This window comes from Mus pahari, chromosome 17, assembly GCF_900095145.1.
Source record: "Mus pahari chromosome 17, PAHARI_EIJ_v1.1, whole genome shotgun sequence".
Lineage (NCBI taxonomy): Eukaryota > Metazoa > Chordata > Mammalia > Rodentia > Muridae > Mus > Mus pahari.
This window is the reverse complement of record NC_034606.1, coordinates 40,420,980-40,436,792: the sequence shown is the minus strand read 5'-3', so window position 1 is coordinate 40,436,792 and position 15,813 is coordinate 40,420,980. Positions and strand designations below refer to the sequence as shown.

At 45.4% G+C, this 15,813-nt stretch overlaps 1 protein-coding gene across 1 annotated transcript in view; it reads left to right on the top strand.

The window, feature by feature from the left end:
• Positions 1-4,242: 4,242 nt before the first annotated feature.
• The window catches only part of LOC110334831 (lymphocyte antigen 6I-like), a 71,535-nt gene continuing 59,964 nt past the window's right edge, over positions 4,243-15,813 (top strand). Inside the window, exons 1-2 of the mRNA XM_021216798.2 lie at positions 4,243-4,312; positions 5,293-5,409. Coding sequence (XP_021072457.1) covers positions 4,243-4,312; positions 5,293-5,409 — 187 coding nt within the window. The remainder of the gene's footprint in view (positions 4,313-5,292; positions 5,410-15,813) is intronic.

Here is a 15,813-nt window from a genome sequence, read left to right as displayed (position 1 = left end):
GCAGGGGCAGGGGCAGGGGCAGGGGCAGGGGCAGGGGCAGGGGCAGGGGCAGGGGCAGGGGCAGGGGCAGGGGCAGGGGCAGGGGCAGGATCAAGTGTTGGATCTCTATAAATTCAAAGGCAGACAGATCTGCCGGTGTAATTTCCAGGACAGTGAAATCCTGTCTCAAAAATTTTCCAAAACAAAAACAAAGAAAATCAACACGAAAAACATTTTGTCAAGCTGTATCTAAGCACTATATAACATCTGTATTTTAAACCATTTTGATGAATGGTTAACCCCCACATTCTAATGTGAGGCCAAATCTTTTAAGTTTAGACTCCATTTTAGAGAAGCTGACCTAACTTTAAACTCAGGTAATCTAACGGGCTGGTACCTAGCATTAGTTTCCAAGTCCCCTCCCCCCCACACACCCCAAAACTCAAGCTTAGCTCCAGTCTCTAGGCTAATCTCCAACAAAAATCTGCTTTTCTAGGTTACACCCTCAAGAAGACCAGTGTCTACAGGCTATTCCCCCAACATACCTCCACCCCCAGGTTACAAGCTCACCCCTACCTAACGACCACCAGTGCAGAGGGGAGCAGAAACTGAGTTTATGATATGAGTCCCAGCACCAGCCATTTATGTTAAAGGCCACAGTAGCTTTCCAGTTAGATGCGTGCACATGTACTCCCTGCTTGCTGCTTATTATAAAACCTGGCCTCATAGACATTCATGGTTCTCCCACCACCAAAACCATCCTGCATGACAGCAGTTTGTTGGAGGTGGTGGTGGGGGGAAGGCACCAAGCTAGCTTGGATACAATAAAGACCCTACTGTGAGTTGCATCAGCTCTGCTTCAGTCTGTTTTCTTGGGGATGAATAACATTTCCCTGGTACTACAGTTGAACAAAATATTAAGGCCCTTCAAGAACTCTGCAACAATTTGAGGTCCCAATATGCCTTCCATGATCCTGCCTTCTGGTACTCCAACCCCCTCATTGCCTGGCTCTTGCCATTGATGGGAAGCCACTGGAGTCCCCCTCCTTCCTTCTCACCCCATGTATTATACAGTTTTTCAAAACAAAACAAACCAAACAAACAAACAAACTAATAAAACCAAGGTACTAATATAGCAAAAGTCACTGCCAACCATGTTCTGGTACAATAACGAGCTATTCCCAGAGACCATGATGACACATATAACACAGCCTCATTCTGAGAAACAAAGGGTGAGATGTGGGTTCCCAAGACAGATGAAGGACAGTAGAGCATTGACTGTTGTATTTAGCAAAGGAAAAAGAAGCCAGGGATGTGTTTGGTAGAGGCATGGTACGATGAGGGGAAAAGGGGTGCCTCTGAGGGCCTGTGAAGAAGCATTCCTTTCCCCTGAGGTACCAGCCATACGATGGGTATAGTATCAAATAGGGTTTACTTAGGGCATGGAGAGGGGAGTTGAAGTGGGTAGTAGAGACAGAGAAAGGCAGGGGGAATAGAGGCCAGCCATGAGCATGTGCAGAGGTGAGGGAGGGGAATTGGGAGAGAAGGGACAGAGGGGGAGAGAGGAAGAGAGCAAGAGAAGACAGTGAGGAGGGGATCAAGCAAACCCCTTTAGACTGAGTCAGGCATACCTGGCTGTTGCCAGGTAACTGGAGGCAGAGCCTAGAAGAAATGCTATAACTGCCTATAACCCTGGCCAGCTCTCCCAGAGCACTGCAGGAGTGGGGCTACTCAACTCCACAGAGACAAAAGCCAAGTCATGATAAAGCCAGTTAGGCTTTTATTTCCCCACCGGAGAGCTGTCTTCTTAGAAATCATGTGATTGCCAGTCTGACAATCTACCTGATGCACTTGGAAGGCCCCCGCCCCCCAGTGTGGCACCTCCTAAGCTATCCCTTTACTCCCCTGCCCCTTACTCAAACTATATAATCTAGCCCCTCTCTTTCAATAAAGTAGGTGTCCTTTTAAAACAGTCTTCAGATCATTTATACCCACCATCCCTGCAACACCCTGCTCCCAGCTCCTCTGCATCCTGAGACCACGGCCCATGGCGGAGGGGCAAGTGACGTTTGGAGGAAGTACACTTAGTTAACATGAAACCTTTGCTGTGTAACTCAAGGTTGTGAGGGAGGCATATGCGACCCCGTCTACTTAACAGAGGTCATTCATTCTCTGAGGAGGGGCATGGGCTTGGCTAAGGTTTGACCTATTCAAGGTTTGACAGTAGCCAGGCTTCTGGCTGAGCTGAAAGACCCAGAGAGAGGGCTGGGTGTGTACTTGTCTTGCATGTAGCCCTCTCTGCAGAGGGCCTGGCTTCTCTAACAGAAACCTGGCAACGTCTGGTAACTATAACTCTAAGATTATTCAAGTACATTGTTGCCCTCTTCCTTAAGAGTTAATTTAAGTGGTCTGTCAGTAATTTGGGTGGGAATTCACCACTAAGGGAAGCTAACTCCCCAACAGTGGTGCTGGGTGGGAAGTGAGGGCCTCGTGAGAACCCCTAGTTTAAGACTTTTAGAGAAACCGTGTGCTGCACTGTGGTTATATGGCCTTTTCCTCCAAAGAGAAGGGGATGGCCCAATTGCCATGCTAAGAGTAGGGAAAAGTTTGGCCCAGGAGCCCTGCGATGGAGTCAGAAAAGCAAAATAGCAACAGGTTTATGATACTGGACAGAACTCTCTATGCTCAGAAGGAAGGACGGTGAGGGGTTCCAGCCATTATCCCTTCCTGCTCCCCTGAAGCCACACATGGTCTCAGAAGATGCTAGAATATGGAGGAAACAGAAGATTACCTGAAAGAGGGACTCCATGACACTGCTTTTATGATGGGGTGAGGTGAGGCTTGGTAGTGACTTAGCTGCTCAGAAATTATGCATGTCCTGTAAGTGACCTCACCCATCCTCTGCAAAACTGCTACATATCCTCATTGGGTGGGGACATTGTACCTTGGATCTGTCACTGACAGCCTACATTTGTTTGCAGAGGCTTGCTGTCTGCCACTCTTTGTTTCTCGCGCATGTGTTCACACATGAGCCAATGCCTAGGGCCGCATGTGAAGGAATGACAGAGATAAATTTTCCTCATGAACAAGCATGTGTCTTCTTCATGGAGGCTTCTAGGCAGCAGGAACACTGGGGACATTCATCCTCTGCATAAGATTGCCTCTTGCCATGAAAAGCATCCCTGGCTCTAGATACCACATGCTAATAGCACCCGCAGCCCCTTGTATCACCCCAAAACCACATCAGACACTGCTTAGAAACTTCCATCCCTGTTTCAGTTCTTGGCTCAGGGCTCTCACTTTGTAAATGCAGGTCCCTGTTGGGGCCTTGCTCATCAGAGCCAGTCTGCGGGTATTTCTCAGTTGTTTGCTTGCTCGTAGGAAGGAGGGACGTGGGCTCTGAGCCACTGCCACCCATACCTTCTATTAAGAAACAGGAAAAGGCCAGGTGGTGGTGCCATCATCACATGCCAGAAGGACTCTTGGACCTCACTACCTGTGCCCCCCCCCAAAAAAAAAGCCAGGTGGTGGTGGCAAAACCAGCAGTGGGGACCCCTTTGATATTTATGTGTTTGAGACAGCCTGGTCTACTGAGCAAGTCCTAGGACAGCCAAAGCTACGTAGAGAAACTTTGTCTTAAAAAAACAAACATGAAACATAACAAAACAAAAACCAGGAAACAACTGGGCAAGTTGCCTCATGCATTGCTTTCTGAATGGCAAGCACAAGTCAACCGTGGCCCCTGCCCCTCTGACCTCCTAATCCTCCTGCACCATGGTCCCTCCCCAAATGCATGACCCTCCCTTCACAACTGCTATACAAATCTATCTAGCTCTTACACAATAAACATGATGGCTTGGAGAAAGTAAGTATAGAAACCCCTCCCCTTTTAGGATTCCAGCTAGGAGGCACTTAGAGAAATTAAAGTACGTACTCCAGTCCACACCTGACCGACCTTTCCACTGTTCCAGTAACCTGGTCAGAGAGGATGTAAGGACTGGTGTCAGGAGGGCACTGCTAGTGGCAAAGGGAAGAGCCCTGAGGATAGGGCTGTGGGTGGGAATGTGGGATTAGGAAGGAAAAGCTGGGTGGGTGGTGGGGGAGAGAAGTAGGCAGACATGGATTCCTTGGGGAAAGCTGTGTGGAGGGTTTGAGGGAGGGAAGGTTGGATGGCTGAGCCATGTGAGAGACAAGGGATGTGAATGGGGGTCTATTAACAGGCTCCAACTTCCAAGGTTTTATCTGTGCAGCACTTCTCCGAGGATGGACACTTCTCACGCTGCAAAGTCCTCTGTGCTGATACTTCTTGTGGTCCTACTGTGTGCAGAAAGAGGTGAGAGGGAAAATGGGAGAGGGGCAGGAGGGTACAATGGAGATGGGAAAAGGCCTCAGGGTTGTGGGTACACCTGCACTTCCATTGTGTGCCCAGTGCCCAAGGTGTCCTGGGATCAGGAAATTGGAAATTGGCTTGTGGTGGGTGAAGCCGACAGTGCTGGGTGCTTTTCTGGGTCTAAAATCCTGCCAGTGCCTGCCTTGAAACCATCATCACATACCAGAAGGACTCTTGGACCTCACTACCTGTGCCAAAAACCCTGTCCACCAGAGCAGCTCTCCTTAGACTCTATCCTGCTGCCCTGGCCTCCCAGTCAGGACACTGGCCTGTGTGCCACAAACTGGCAGAGGCTTCTTTTTGTCCATGACAATTCAAGGGATTTGGAATCCTTATTGCCTGGACATTGACTTTTCCTTATGTCCCAGCCCATGCCACATGAGACCCAAATGCTATACTTTCTGTACTTTAAGGAGTTCTGAGCTCTAAGATATGCCTATACTTGTAGTTACATGTGTATTGCAGGAAGCCTCATGGTGGGCCTCAGCTTTAAGCCGACTCTGGGAAGTTCAGTGCTCTGTCATGATCCAATACACAGGGGCCAGCTCTGCAGGTTTAGTGTGGGACAGGTCAGAAGAGCCCTCTCTACCTGGTGACCCCAGTACCTACTTACACACCCACTCAACGCTTCAGCAAACACTTGTTATCTATGACTTCCCAATAAGGTGACTGTGCCTCTAATACCTCTTGGGGTGCAGGTCTCTCCTGTGGGGCTGGTTAACTGAGACAGCAGTACTGAGCATATTTGAACAACTGTGGTTCTTGGTTCACTTTTGCTTTTGGTGGAGGTGACTGCTTTTGGGCAGTAATATCCTTGTTCTGTCCTAGCAGCCAGTAGCTGTGTGGAAGTAAAGATATTGGACAGGAGGGGTCTGGTCTAGGAAGCACATGACTTAGCCCTCATGTATTGGCTTCTTTCTCAGCTCAGGGACTGGAGTGTTATCATTGCACTGGGGTCCCACTTGAGACTTCCTGCAAATCACTTCCCTGCCACTACCCTGATGGATTCTGTATTGCTCAGGAGGCAGAAATTATTGTGGGTGAGTTCCCTGTGACCTATAGAAAGATGGGTAAGGATGGCTTTGGAGAAAATGTTGGGTCTGGGCATTTTTTGTGGACCATGGTCCCCGTTCCTCCAAGTAGAACTTTGCTGGTGTTGGAGTGGGACTCCTGAAAAGTGAGGCTGTTGGAGTCCAGGGATGTGCTGGGATGTGGACCATAAAGCAGGGCTGCCCACTGGCATGCACGGTGTTCATCCTCCTCCTCAGCTGCCAGTGTGGTCATGTGATGCCCCTGCCTGTACTTTAGGTCTAGGGTCTCACTGGCTCACTGACAGACCAGGAGAGCTGGCACCATCTAGTGAGTCTTTGCACATAATGAAGGAATCTTGAGCTTAAGCTAAAGTAATGATTTAGGAATGGTGATAGAAAGAGACCTTAGCACATAATCAGATCCTCCAAAGTGCCAGTTTCCAGGCCTATCCTCAGATAGACAAGGCAGGAGCAGCCCCGCCCTGCTATCCAGTTAACTGTTCCTGACCACAGCCTGCCTGTCTCCTGGAGTAGGTCTCCTAGATATAACTGCCTGGGGAACTGCAAGAGTCTGAGAGCCAGCTTGCCCTTTCTGCTGTGCCACTGGGTGATCTTACACTGTGCTGTGGCTCTGTGGTATGTGGTATGTGTGTGTGTGTGTGTGTGTGTGTGTGTGTGTGTGTGTGTGTAATTGTGGGTGCACACCTATCAATGTATGTAATGTACTGTATACAAAGTTCAGAGGACATCCTTAAGTATTGATCTTCAGGCACTGGTTACTGTTTTATGCAAAATAGTCCATTCTCCTGGAAGTGGAATTTCAGATGGTTGTAAACTACCATGTGGGGTCTGGGAACCAAATCCTGGACTTTTGTAAGAGCAACAAGTGCTGTTTACTGTGGAGCCATGTCTCTAGTCCCAACCACTTTGTTTTTTGAGACAAGATCTTTCACTGGACCCTAGGATTTGCCAAGCATGCTGGGGGTGGAGGGAAGGGAAGCATTAGAGAGCTCCCAGGACCTCCTGATTCCCTGCCCCAGCACAGTGATCATAACCAGCCCTCCCAGGCTTGGCTGGCTCTTTCCATGGTTGCCGGGGATTGAACTTGGGTCCTTAGGCTTCCATGTGGCAAGCACTTCACTGAGTGAGCTGCTTCCCCAGCACACTGTGGATAAGAACATGTATGTACACACGTGTGGATGTCATGTACTGGGAAGATACAAGTGTATGGGACCCAGAAGTTGATGGGAATCTTCAGTGACAACCATTTTATTTACTGAGGCAGGGTCTCACACTGAACCTCAAGCTTGCATGTTGAGCTGGTGTAGGCTGTGAGCTTACCTAAGGGATCTTTGTCTTTGTGTTCTGAACACAGAGATACAATTAGGCCATTATGCCTGTCCATGCTTTGATGCACTCTAGCAATGGGAACTGGGATTATCATGGTTTTGTATAGATGAACTTGTTTCACCAAGCCTCCTTACCAGCCATGGTTTTTATTTTCATTTTGTTTGTTATTTGGGACAGGGTATCACTCTAGCCCCATTATAGACTAGACGTCCCTATGTAGCCCAGTTTGGAATTGAACTCATAAAAATCCTCCTGCCTCAGTCTTCCAAGTTATGGGATTACAAGTCTGAACTACCATGTCTGGCTTCAACATGCCTTAGAGAAAAGACTGGGCCATCCGGGCGAGGTGGCATGTGGCCCAGACATAGGGATCCTCCGTTGTCCCTGCATTAGAAGTGAAATGCAGACTCTGCTGTTTTCCAGACTCTCACAGAAGCAAAGTAAAGAACAATCTCTGCCTTCCCTTCTGCCCTACTAATCTTGAAAATACCGAGTTCCTGCGCACTGCCGTCAACTTCAATGTGAACACTTCCTGTTGCAAGGAAGACCTCTGCAATGCAGCAGTTCCCACTGGAGGCAGCACATGGACCATCACATGGGCTGGTCATGTTCAACCCGGGCTCAGTCCTCCTGCAGACTTTGCTGGGATGGTCCTTCCAACGACCTCTATACTTGTCATTTTATCCTCATTTGCAACCACTACTTACTGGAGCCCTCTAGTGATGAGTTATCAGTTTTAGAAGCTCTGAGGTGGGGCTAGTGTGTGGAACACCTTGTTTCAACTTTATAGCCCCTGCTGGGTAGGTGCTCCGCACCTCTCTAGGGCTTTCAGATATGTACATCCTAGAATGTTATTTTGTTGTGACATGCTGATCTTGGCCATGGAGGCATATGGCCAGCACAGGGAAGAGGCAGAATTCCAAGGTATTATGCCATCACCATCCACACATAAGTATCTGGGGTCCTGCAGGTTTTCCAAGTGTGGTGCTCAATTTCAGCCTGTTGAGTCCAATAAACCCTTTGCTCTTTCGGCCAAGGTCTCTGTCTTACTTTTTGCTATTCTGAGTCTACTTCGTCCTGCCTGCCAGTTCACATCTCTGCCCTTTCAGTCTGCAATACTAGCTAGCTCATGTTAGCCAGCTCAGATTGGGGGACCACTCGGTTTGGGGGACTGATTCTGGGGGAAGAGAGGGGAGGTTCTGCCACTTCTAAAGGGCACTGGCTTGTGGTGGAGAGGCCTAGAAGAAGAGTCCTCAATGGTGGGTTGGCGCTGCCCTGTCAGATCCTTTTTGTCTAGAGATGGAAGCCATTTCCTTCAGGGACTCATGGCTTGGCTCAGAGAGAACAAAATCTCACACTGCCTCTCCTGGATTCCTAGTCTATGTTAGACGCCCCCACTTTGAAGGCCTGACTTGACACATTGACAACCTGGGATCCATCATTGCTCTGTCTTTTTGGCCTTGAGGGCTTGCTGCCCCAGAAATGACTAGAACCTTTGTAGTTAACATCACAGGAGTTGTAGTTAACATCACAGGAATCCTCGTGGATAGGGACAGCATCCTGGAAACTTGGGTGCTATGAAAAGTACTCCTTGGTCTTGAAGGTCCTAAAGGTCTGAGATTTTATTAAGGTGAAGATCCTTTAAAGTAAAACTATCACTCAAACAGGAAAGCCCTCATCCCTCCAGCCTTCTCCACTGGGACAAGCATAGATCCAGGAATGTGGCCACAATGTTGGTTGGGACATGAAACTTGAGTCCTGAGTAGGGATTCTGGAGCTGTCTTCCCTATTTGGCCTTGATTCTGTTGCAGTCTCTTCTGGCCTCTACTTCCAAATGCTGGATTTACAGATATGTACTCACTACCACCCTAGCCATTCCCATGGGTTTTAAAATGGCAGACTACCCAAGGCCTCCTGGGGTGAGGCACTCCGACTCTTCAGGAAAGCTAGCCCAGATTGCATGAGCACAGGAGATCTGCTCCTAACTATTGATAGCTGCCATTGGCAAAGGAGCTGTTCCAGACCTCGCCCGGGCTAAGGAGGAGAGCTGGCCTTGGTAGTTTGGGTGCAGGAGAAATGGTGGAATGACCAACTCAATTACCACCTAGGACCAGATCCAGGACAAAGAGTTGGCCAACCCCATTATCTACTCCTTCTATGAACTGCTGGTGCACATGAAAGTGCTAGTCCTGTAGATCCAAAACTACATTATCTCTGAGACACAGGACAAGAACATCAGAGAGGAAAACTGGCACAAACTCATTATTGATATTAAAACAGAAGCCAGGGGTCTCAAACCAGATCAATGACTCATTGTAATTATCATCTGTACGTAAAGTTGTTTTAACAAAATTTTATACTGTGTGGCACAATGTGCTTGCTATACCACAACTACTATGTCAAGATGTTTTTCATAATATTTTTTATATATTTTATTTTATCTCTATGTTTTCAGAGGGAGGTTACAAGGGTATAGGTTACCTATGGAGGGATGGGGAGATGAGTGGAATTGAAGTGCATGTTGGGAAATTCACTAAGAATCAATATTTTTTAAGTATGCACCGTGCACTTGAATAACTGTGATGCAGCTGAGTGGGGTAGGTGCAATTAAAACAAGGGAAAGCATCAGAACTCCTCAAGGAAAGGAGCTGCCTATGTGTCTGTGAGGTGCTGCTCTGGCGTACACACACACACACACACACACACACACACACACACACACACACTCCTTCTCTAGGGTAAATGCCTTGTGGTTCCATTTCCTAGGTTCTGAGAAAGAAGTGCATTTAGAAGTCGAAAGTTACTTGCCCTGCTCCAGTCTTGATACCGGGAGACAGCTTTCATATCTGTTATGTGTTTTTGTTTTATCTCAGACAGTCAGATCACAGCACAGGCCTTAGGGACTAGTGAGACCTGACCCATGTGGCTGCTAGACAAACATAACCTCATGCTGCCCACAATACCCTGGCTATGGGTAATTGTGTCTGCTTCCAACTCAGCAGCAGATGGGCGGTTCTTCACACACCTGTGTCTTGGCCATAGCTGTATTGAGTAACACAAAAGTAGAGGGCAAAAAGGGTCTTTTGTACATAGATAAGCACAGGAGAAGCCAGGAAAGTTAAATACACACCTTTACCTCTCCTAGAATGCCAGGACTGGATGTAGTTCAGGTAGAGCACAACCTGTGATTTTTTTTTTCCCTGTCTGATGAGCCAGATGTGGCCCGTATCTTCAAGAGTTAATGTTTTCTTATCCCAGACCAGTTCCATTTAAAACCCTGATCATTGCTTCTAGGTTATACAATTTATCCTTGTGAGAAATGACATTTGTATTTTACAACAGCCTAAGTGACTATGTATCATTTGGACCAGGCCAACCCCGACACCCACAGCCATTACCTTTGTCTCAATCCAGTCTTTCTTCCTAGATGATAATCTTGAACATTGGTTCTAAGTCAACAAGAAATCATATTATGGACGAAGCTGTATGTAACAATCTGCAATGTAAACATGTCTTAAGTTTTGCTGTACTCATGGGATTGAGTTGATTATTATCTGCATACATCCCCCAAATGTGTGCTGTGCTTGATTAAATATGGCTAAAATAAAATTATCTGGGACAGACTCTAGCCTTAGCCCAGCACTGGTACTAAAATCAAACTCATCATTATTATTTTCCCCTGGCTACGAGAGAGAGAGAGAGAGAGAGAGAGAGAGAGAGAGAGAGAGAGAGAGAGAGAGAGAGAGAGAGGAGATTTAATAAATAGGATGTAACCTCAAGGTTATCTTCAGTACCAAATTGCAAAGCTTCTGTAAGGCAAAAGACACTGTTAATAAGACAAAAAGGCCACCAACAGATTGGGAAAGGATCTTTAGCAATCCTAAATCAGATAGGGGACTAAAACCCAATATATATAAAGAACTCAAGAAGGTGGACTCCAGAAAATCAAATAACCCCATTAAAAAATGGGGCACAGCGCTAAACAAAGAATTCTCAACTGAGGAATATTGAATGGCTGAGAAGCACCTGAAAAAAATGTTCAAAACCCTTAATCATCAGGGAAATGCCAATTAAAACAACCCTGAGATTCCACCTCACACCAGTCAGAATGGCTATGATCAAAAAATTCAGGTGACAGCAGATGCTGGCGAGGATGTGGAGAAAGAAGAACACTCCTCCATTGCTGGTGGGATTGCAAGCTTGTACAACCACTATGGAAATCAGTCAGAAAACTGGACATAGCACTACTGGAGGATCCAGCAATACCTCTTCTGGGCATATATCCAGAAGATGTTCTAACTAGTAATAAGAACACATGCTCGACTATGTTGATAGCAGCCTTATTTATAATAGCCAGAAGCTGGAAAGAACCCAGATGTCCCTCANCAGAGGANTGGATACAGAAAATGTGGTACATTTACACAATGGAGTACTACTCAGCTATTAAAAACAATGAATTTATGAAATTCTTAGGCAAATGGATGGATCTGGAGGGTATCATCCTGAGTGAGGTAACCCAATCACAAAAGAACTCACATGGTATGTACTCACTGATAAGTGGATATTAGCCCAGAAACTTAGAATACCCGAGATACAATTTGCAAAACACATGAAACTCAAGAAGAATGAAGACCAAAGTGTGGACATTCGCTCCTTCTTAGAATTGGGAACAAAACACCCATGGAAGGAGTTACAGAGCCAAAGTTTGGAGCTGAGACGAAAGGATGGACCATCCAGAGACTGCCACACCCAGTGATCCATCCCATAATCAGCTACCAAACGCAGACACTATTGCATTCGCAAGCAAGATTTTGCTGAAAGGACCCTGATATAGCTGTCTCTTGTGAGGCTATGCCAGTGCCTGGCAAACACAGAAGTGGATGCTCACAGTCAGCTATTGGATGGAACACAAGGCCCCCAATGGAGGAACTAGAGAAAGTACCCAAGGAACTGAAGGGGTATGCAACCCTATAGGTGGAACAACAATATGAACTAACCAGTACCCCCAGAGCTTGTGTCTCTAGCTGCATATGTAGCAGAAGATGGCCTAGTCGGCCATCATTGGGAAGAGAGTCCCCTGGGTCTTGCAAACTTTATATGCCCCAGTACAGGGGAACACCAGAGCCAAGAAGTGGGAATGGGTTGGTAAGGAAGCAAGAGGGGAGGGTATAGGGGACTTTCAGGATAGCATATGAAATGTAAATGAAGAATATACCTAACAAAAATTGGGGAAAAAACAGAAATGATGTATAATAATATATCAGTTAAACAACTAAAAAGTTCTTCTGGGAAGGTCATTTTTTAAAATGTATTTTCATTCAGAAATTAATACAAAATTAAAGCCAAGTTATTTTAGAAAAAAAAAAGTCCCCACATAAGACTCCACAGTGTCTTCCTTTGGCCCCCTCCATGGTGTGAGTCTTATTTGCTCTTGTCTTTGTAAAGTTTGCTTTCTCTCTCCACCCACTCATGTGTCCACATCCTTAGTCATCATAGATATGAGACAAAGAACTTCAAAGTATCTGTCTCAGTTTGTCTTTTGATCACTGTTGATTGGCTGGTATCTTAGTACCTGGATCAAGCATATCTGGGATGAGAAAGGCTTGGTTGAGCTCAAATACCTGCCTCACCTGCAAAGGACCCAGGTGGCACTTATATGTTGAGCAACACTCAGGGCTTTTTCTAGTCCCTCACCCTCCTTTCAGCTTCCCCCTCCACCTGGGGTTAAGGTTAGGCCAAGTTCCATTTTTCACCCACAGCAACATCCTTGAGTAAAAAAATAAAAAAATAAAATCTCAGAAAAATTCCAGAATGTACTGACTAATTGTTACCTGACTCTCTGGAAAGTCCCATATAGAGATTAAATACATGTCATAATCTGTTCGTGCTTGCTAGCCAATAGATTTAAAGGTCAATATGCTTAGACAATTAGTTTTACCTGTAACACCGTTGATGTAACCCATGCCCCTAAAAGAATAAAAGCCGCTTGTAATAGACATCTGGGGTCAGCTTCTAGTCACTCACCTTGAGAGACTAATTGAAGGTCGAACCCAACTCGATGGAAAATAATCGTCTTACTTTTACATGGATCTGCATCTTGGTGTCTCACTCAGGGGTGTCTCAATACCACTGACTGAGGGTCAGGGAGGGGCATCTTACATTTGAGGGCTCATCTGTGATTCAAGGAGACACCCTGCCCCCAAGTGACCACCTACTGGACTGATCAGAAGGAAACAAACTGAGCTCAACAACAGTAACAGGAGTCTTCTTGTGTTTGTCTCTCCACTGTTTTACTTTTGGCTCGTGAGCATGGTGTCTGCTGGAATGCTTCTGGTCTGGTGCGGTCGACTGCAGCAGGCAGATGTGCCTTCATGCTGTGACGTGGGGAGTCTGGAGGTTGCTTCAGGTCCCCCTGGAAGGAGTCCAGAGGATTCTGCTCCTTTTGGAAATGGCAAGACACAGTATCAGCAGGAGATGAATGAGCCTCGCTATAACCTGGTTTCTGGGCCTATGGCAGGGCAAACTGTGTGTTGATTGTCTTTCTCTGTGGTTCTTGGAGTTGGATTGACATTTCTGGATAGGGGACAGACTGAATCTAACTCATGAAACATCCTAGATAACAACTGGAGGGAAATTAGGGAAAGAGGAGGAAAACTTGTCAGTAGTAGTAAAGAAGGGATCTGCAGTGGGAGCTGATCCTGTGCCACAGGCTCCATGCACAAATTCTGCTGGGGCAGAGCTGATCACCCAGGAATGCCAACACACCTGTGAGTACCACTTCTGCTCAAATTCTGGGCCAAAGAGGGACCCTCCAGAGACATCAGAACCCAGGAACCAAGGAAAAACCAGGGACAGGATCCTTCCAGTTTCCATCTGTACCGGGTGCTGATCCTGTGCCACGGCTCTCCCCACCCGAATTCTTCCCAGAGATAATTGGTCTCCCAGGAGTACTGAAACACCGGCATGCAGGAGGGACAAGCCACAGTCAGAGACAACAGGACCAGATGACACCAGGGATGACAAGATGGCAAGAGACAAGGGCAAGAACATAAGCAACAGAAACCAAGGCTACTTGGGATCATCAGAACCCAGTTCTCCCACCACAGCAAGCCATGGATATCCCCCAACACACCAGAAAAGCAAGACTCTGATTTAAAATCACATCTCATGATGATAACAGAGGACTTTAAGAAGGACATAAATAACTCCCTTAAAGAAATATAAGAGAACCTAGGTAAACAGGTAGAAGCCCTTAAAGAGGAAACACGAAAACCCCTTAAAGAATTACAGAAAAACACAACCAAACAGGTGAAGGAATTGAACAAAACCATCCAGTATCTAAAACTGGAAATAGAAACAATAAAGAAATCACAAAGAGAGACAATACTAGAGGCAGAAAACCTAGGAAATAGATCAGGAGTCATAGATGCAAGCAATATACAAGAGATAGAAGAGAGAATCTCAGGGGTAGAAAATACCATAGAAAACATCGACACAACAATCAAAGAAAATGCAAAAAGCAAAAATCTTCTAACACAAACATCCAAGAAATCCAGGACACAGTGAGAAGACCAAACCTAAAGATGATAGTTATAGAAGAGAGTGAAGATTACCAATATAAAGGACCAGAAAATATTTTCAACAAAATTATAGAAAAAAGACTTCCCTAACCTAAAGAAAGTGATGACCATTAGCCAGACTAACCAGAGGGCACAGAGACAGTATCCAAATTAACAAGATTAGAAATGAAAAGGAAGATATAACAACAGAAACTGAAGAAATTCAAAAAATCATCAGATCCTACTACAAAGGCCTATTTTCAACAAAACTGGAAAATCTGGATGAAATGGACAATTTTCAAGACAGATATTAAATACCAAAGTTAAATCAGGACCAGATAAACCATCTAAACAGTCTCATAACCCTAAATAAATAGAAGCAGTCATTAAAAGTCTCCTAACAACAACAACAACAAAAAGCCTAGAACAAGATGGGTTTAGTGTAGAATTCTATCAAACCTTCATAGGAGATCTAAGATCTAATACCAATACACTTCAAACTATCCCACAACATAAAAACAGAAGGAAGCCGGGCATGGTGGCGCACACCTTTAATCCCAGCACTCTGGAGGCAGAGAGAGGCAGATTTCTGAGTTCAAGGCCAGCCTGGTCTACAAAGTGAGTTCCAGGACAGCCAAGGCTATACAGAGAAACCCTGTCTCAAACAAAACAAAACAAAACAAAACAAAACAAAACAAAACAAAACAAACAGAAGGAACACTGCCCACTTAGTCTGTGAAGCCACAGTTATAATGACACTAAAACTACACAAAGACTCAAAAATAAAGAGAACTTCAGACCAATTTCCCTTATGAATATAGATGCAAAAATATATAAAATTTTCACAAATCAAATCCAAGAACACATCAAATTGATCATCGATCACAATCAAGTAGGCTTCATCCCAGGGATGCAGGGATGGTTCAATATATGGAAATCCATCAATGTAATCCACTATATAAACAAACTCAAAGACAAAAACAACATGATCANCTCATTAGATGCTGAGAAACATTTGACAAAATCCAACATCATTCATGATAAAATTCCAGATAGATCAGGAATTCAAGACCCATACCTAAGCATAATAAAAGCAATCTACAGCAAACTAGTAGCCAACATCAAACTTAATGGAGAGAAACTTGAAGCAATCCCACTAAAATCAGGGACTAGACAAGGCTGCCCACTCTCTCTCTCTCTACCTATTCAATGTAGTACTTGATGTCCTATTCAGAGCAATTTGACAACAAAAGGAGATCAAAGAGATACAAATTGGAAAGGAAGAAGTCAAAATATCACTATTTGCAGATGATATGATAATATATATGTGACCCCAAAAATACCACCAGAAAACTCCTAAACCTGATAAACAACTTCAGTGAAGTAGCTGGATATAAAATTAACTCAAACAAATCAGTGGCCTTTCTCTACAAAAAGGTTATACAGGCTGAGAAAGAAATTAGGGAAACAACACCATTCACAATAGTCACAAAAAATATAAAAT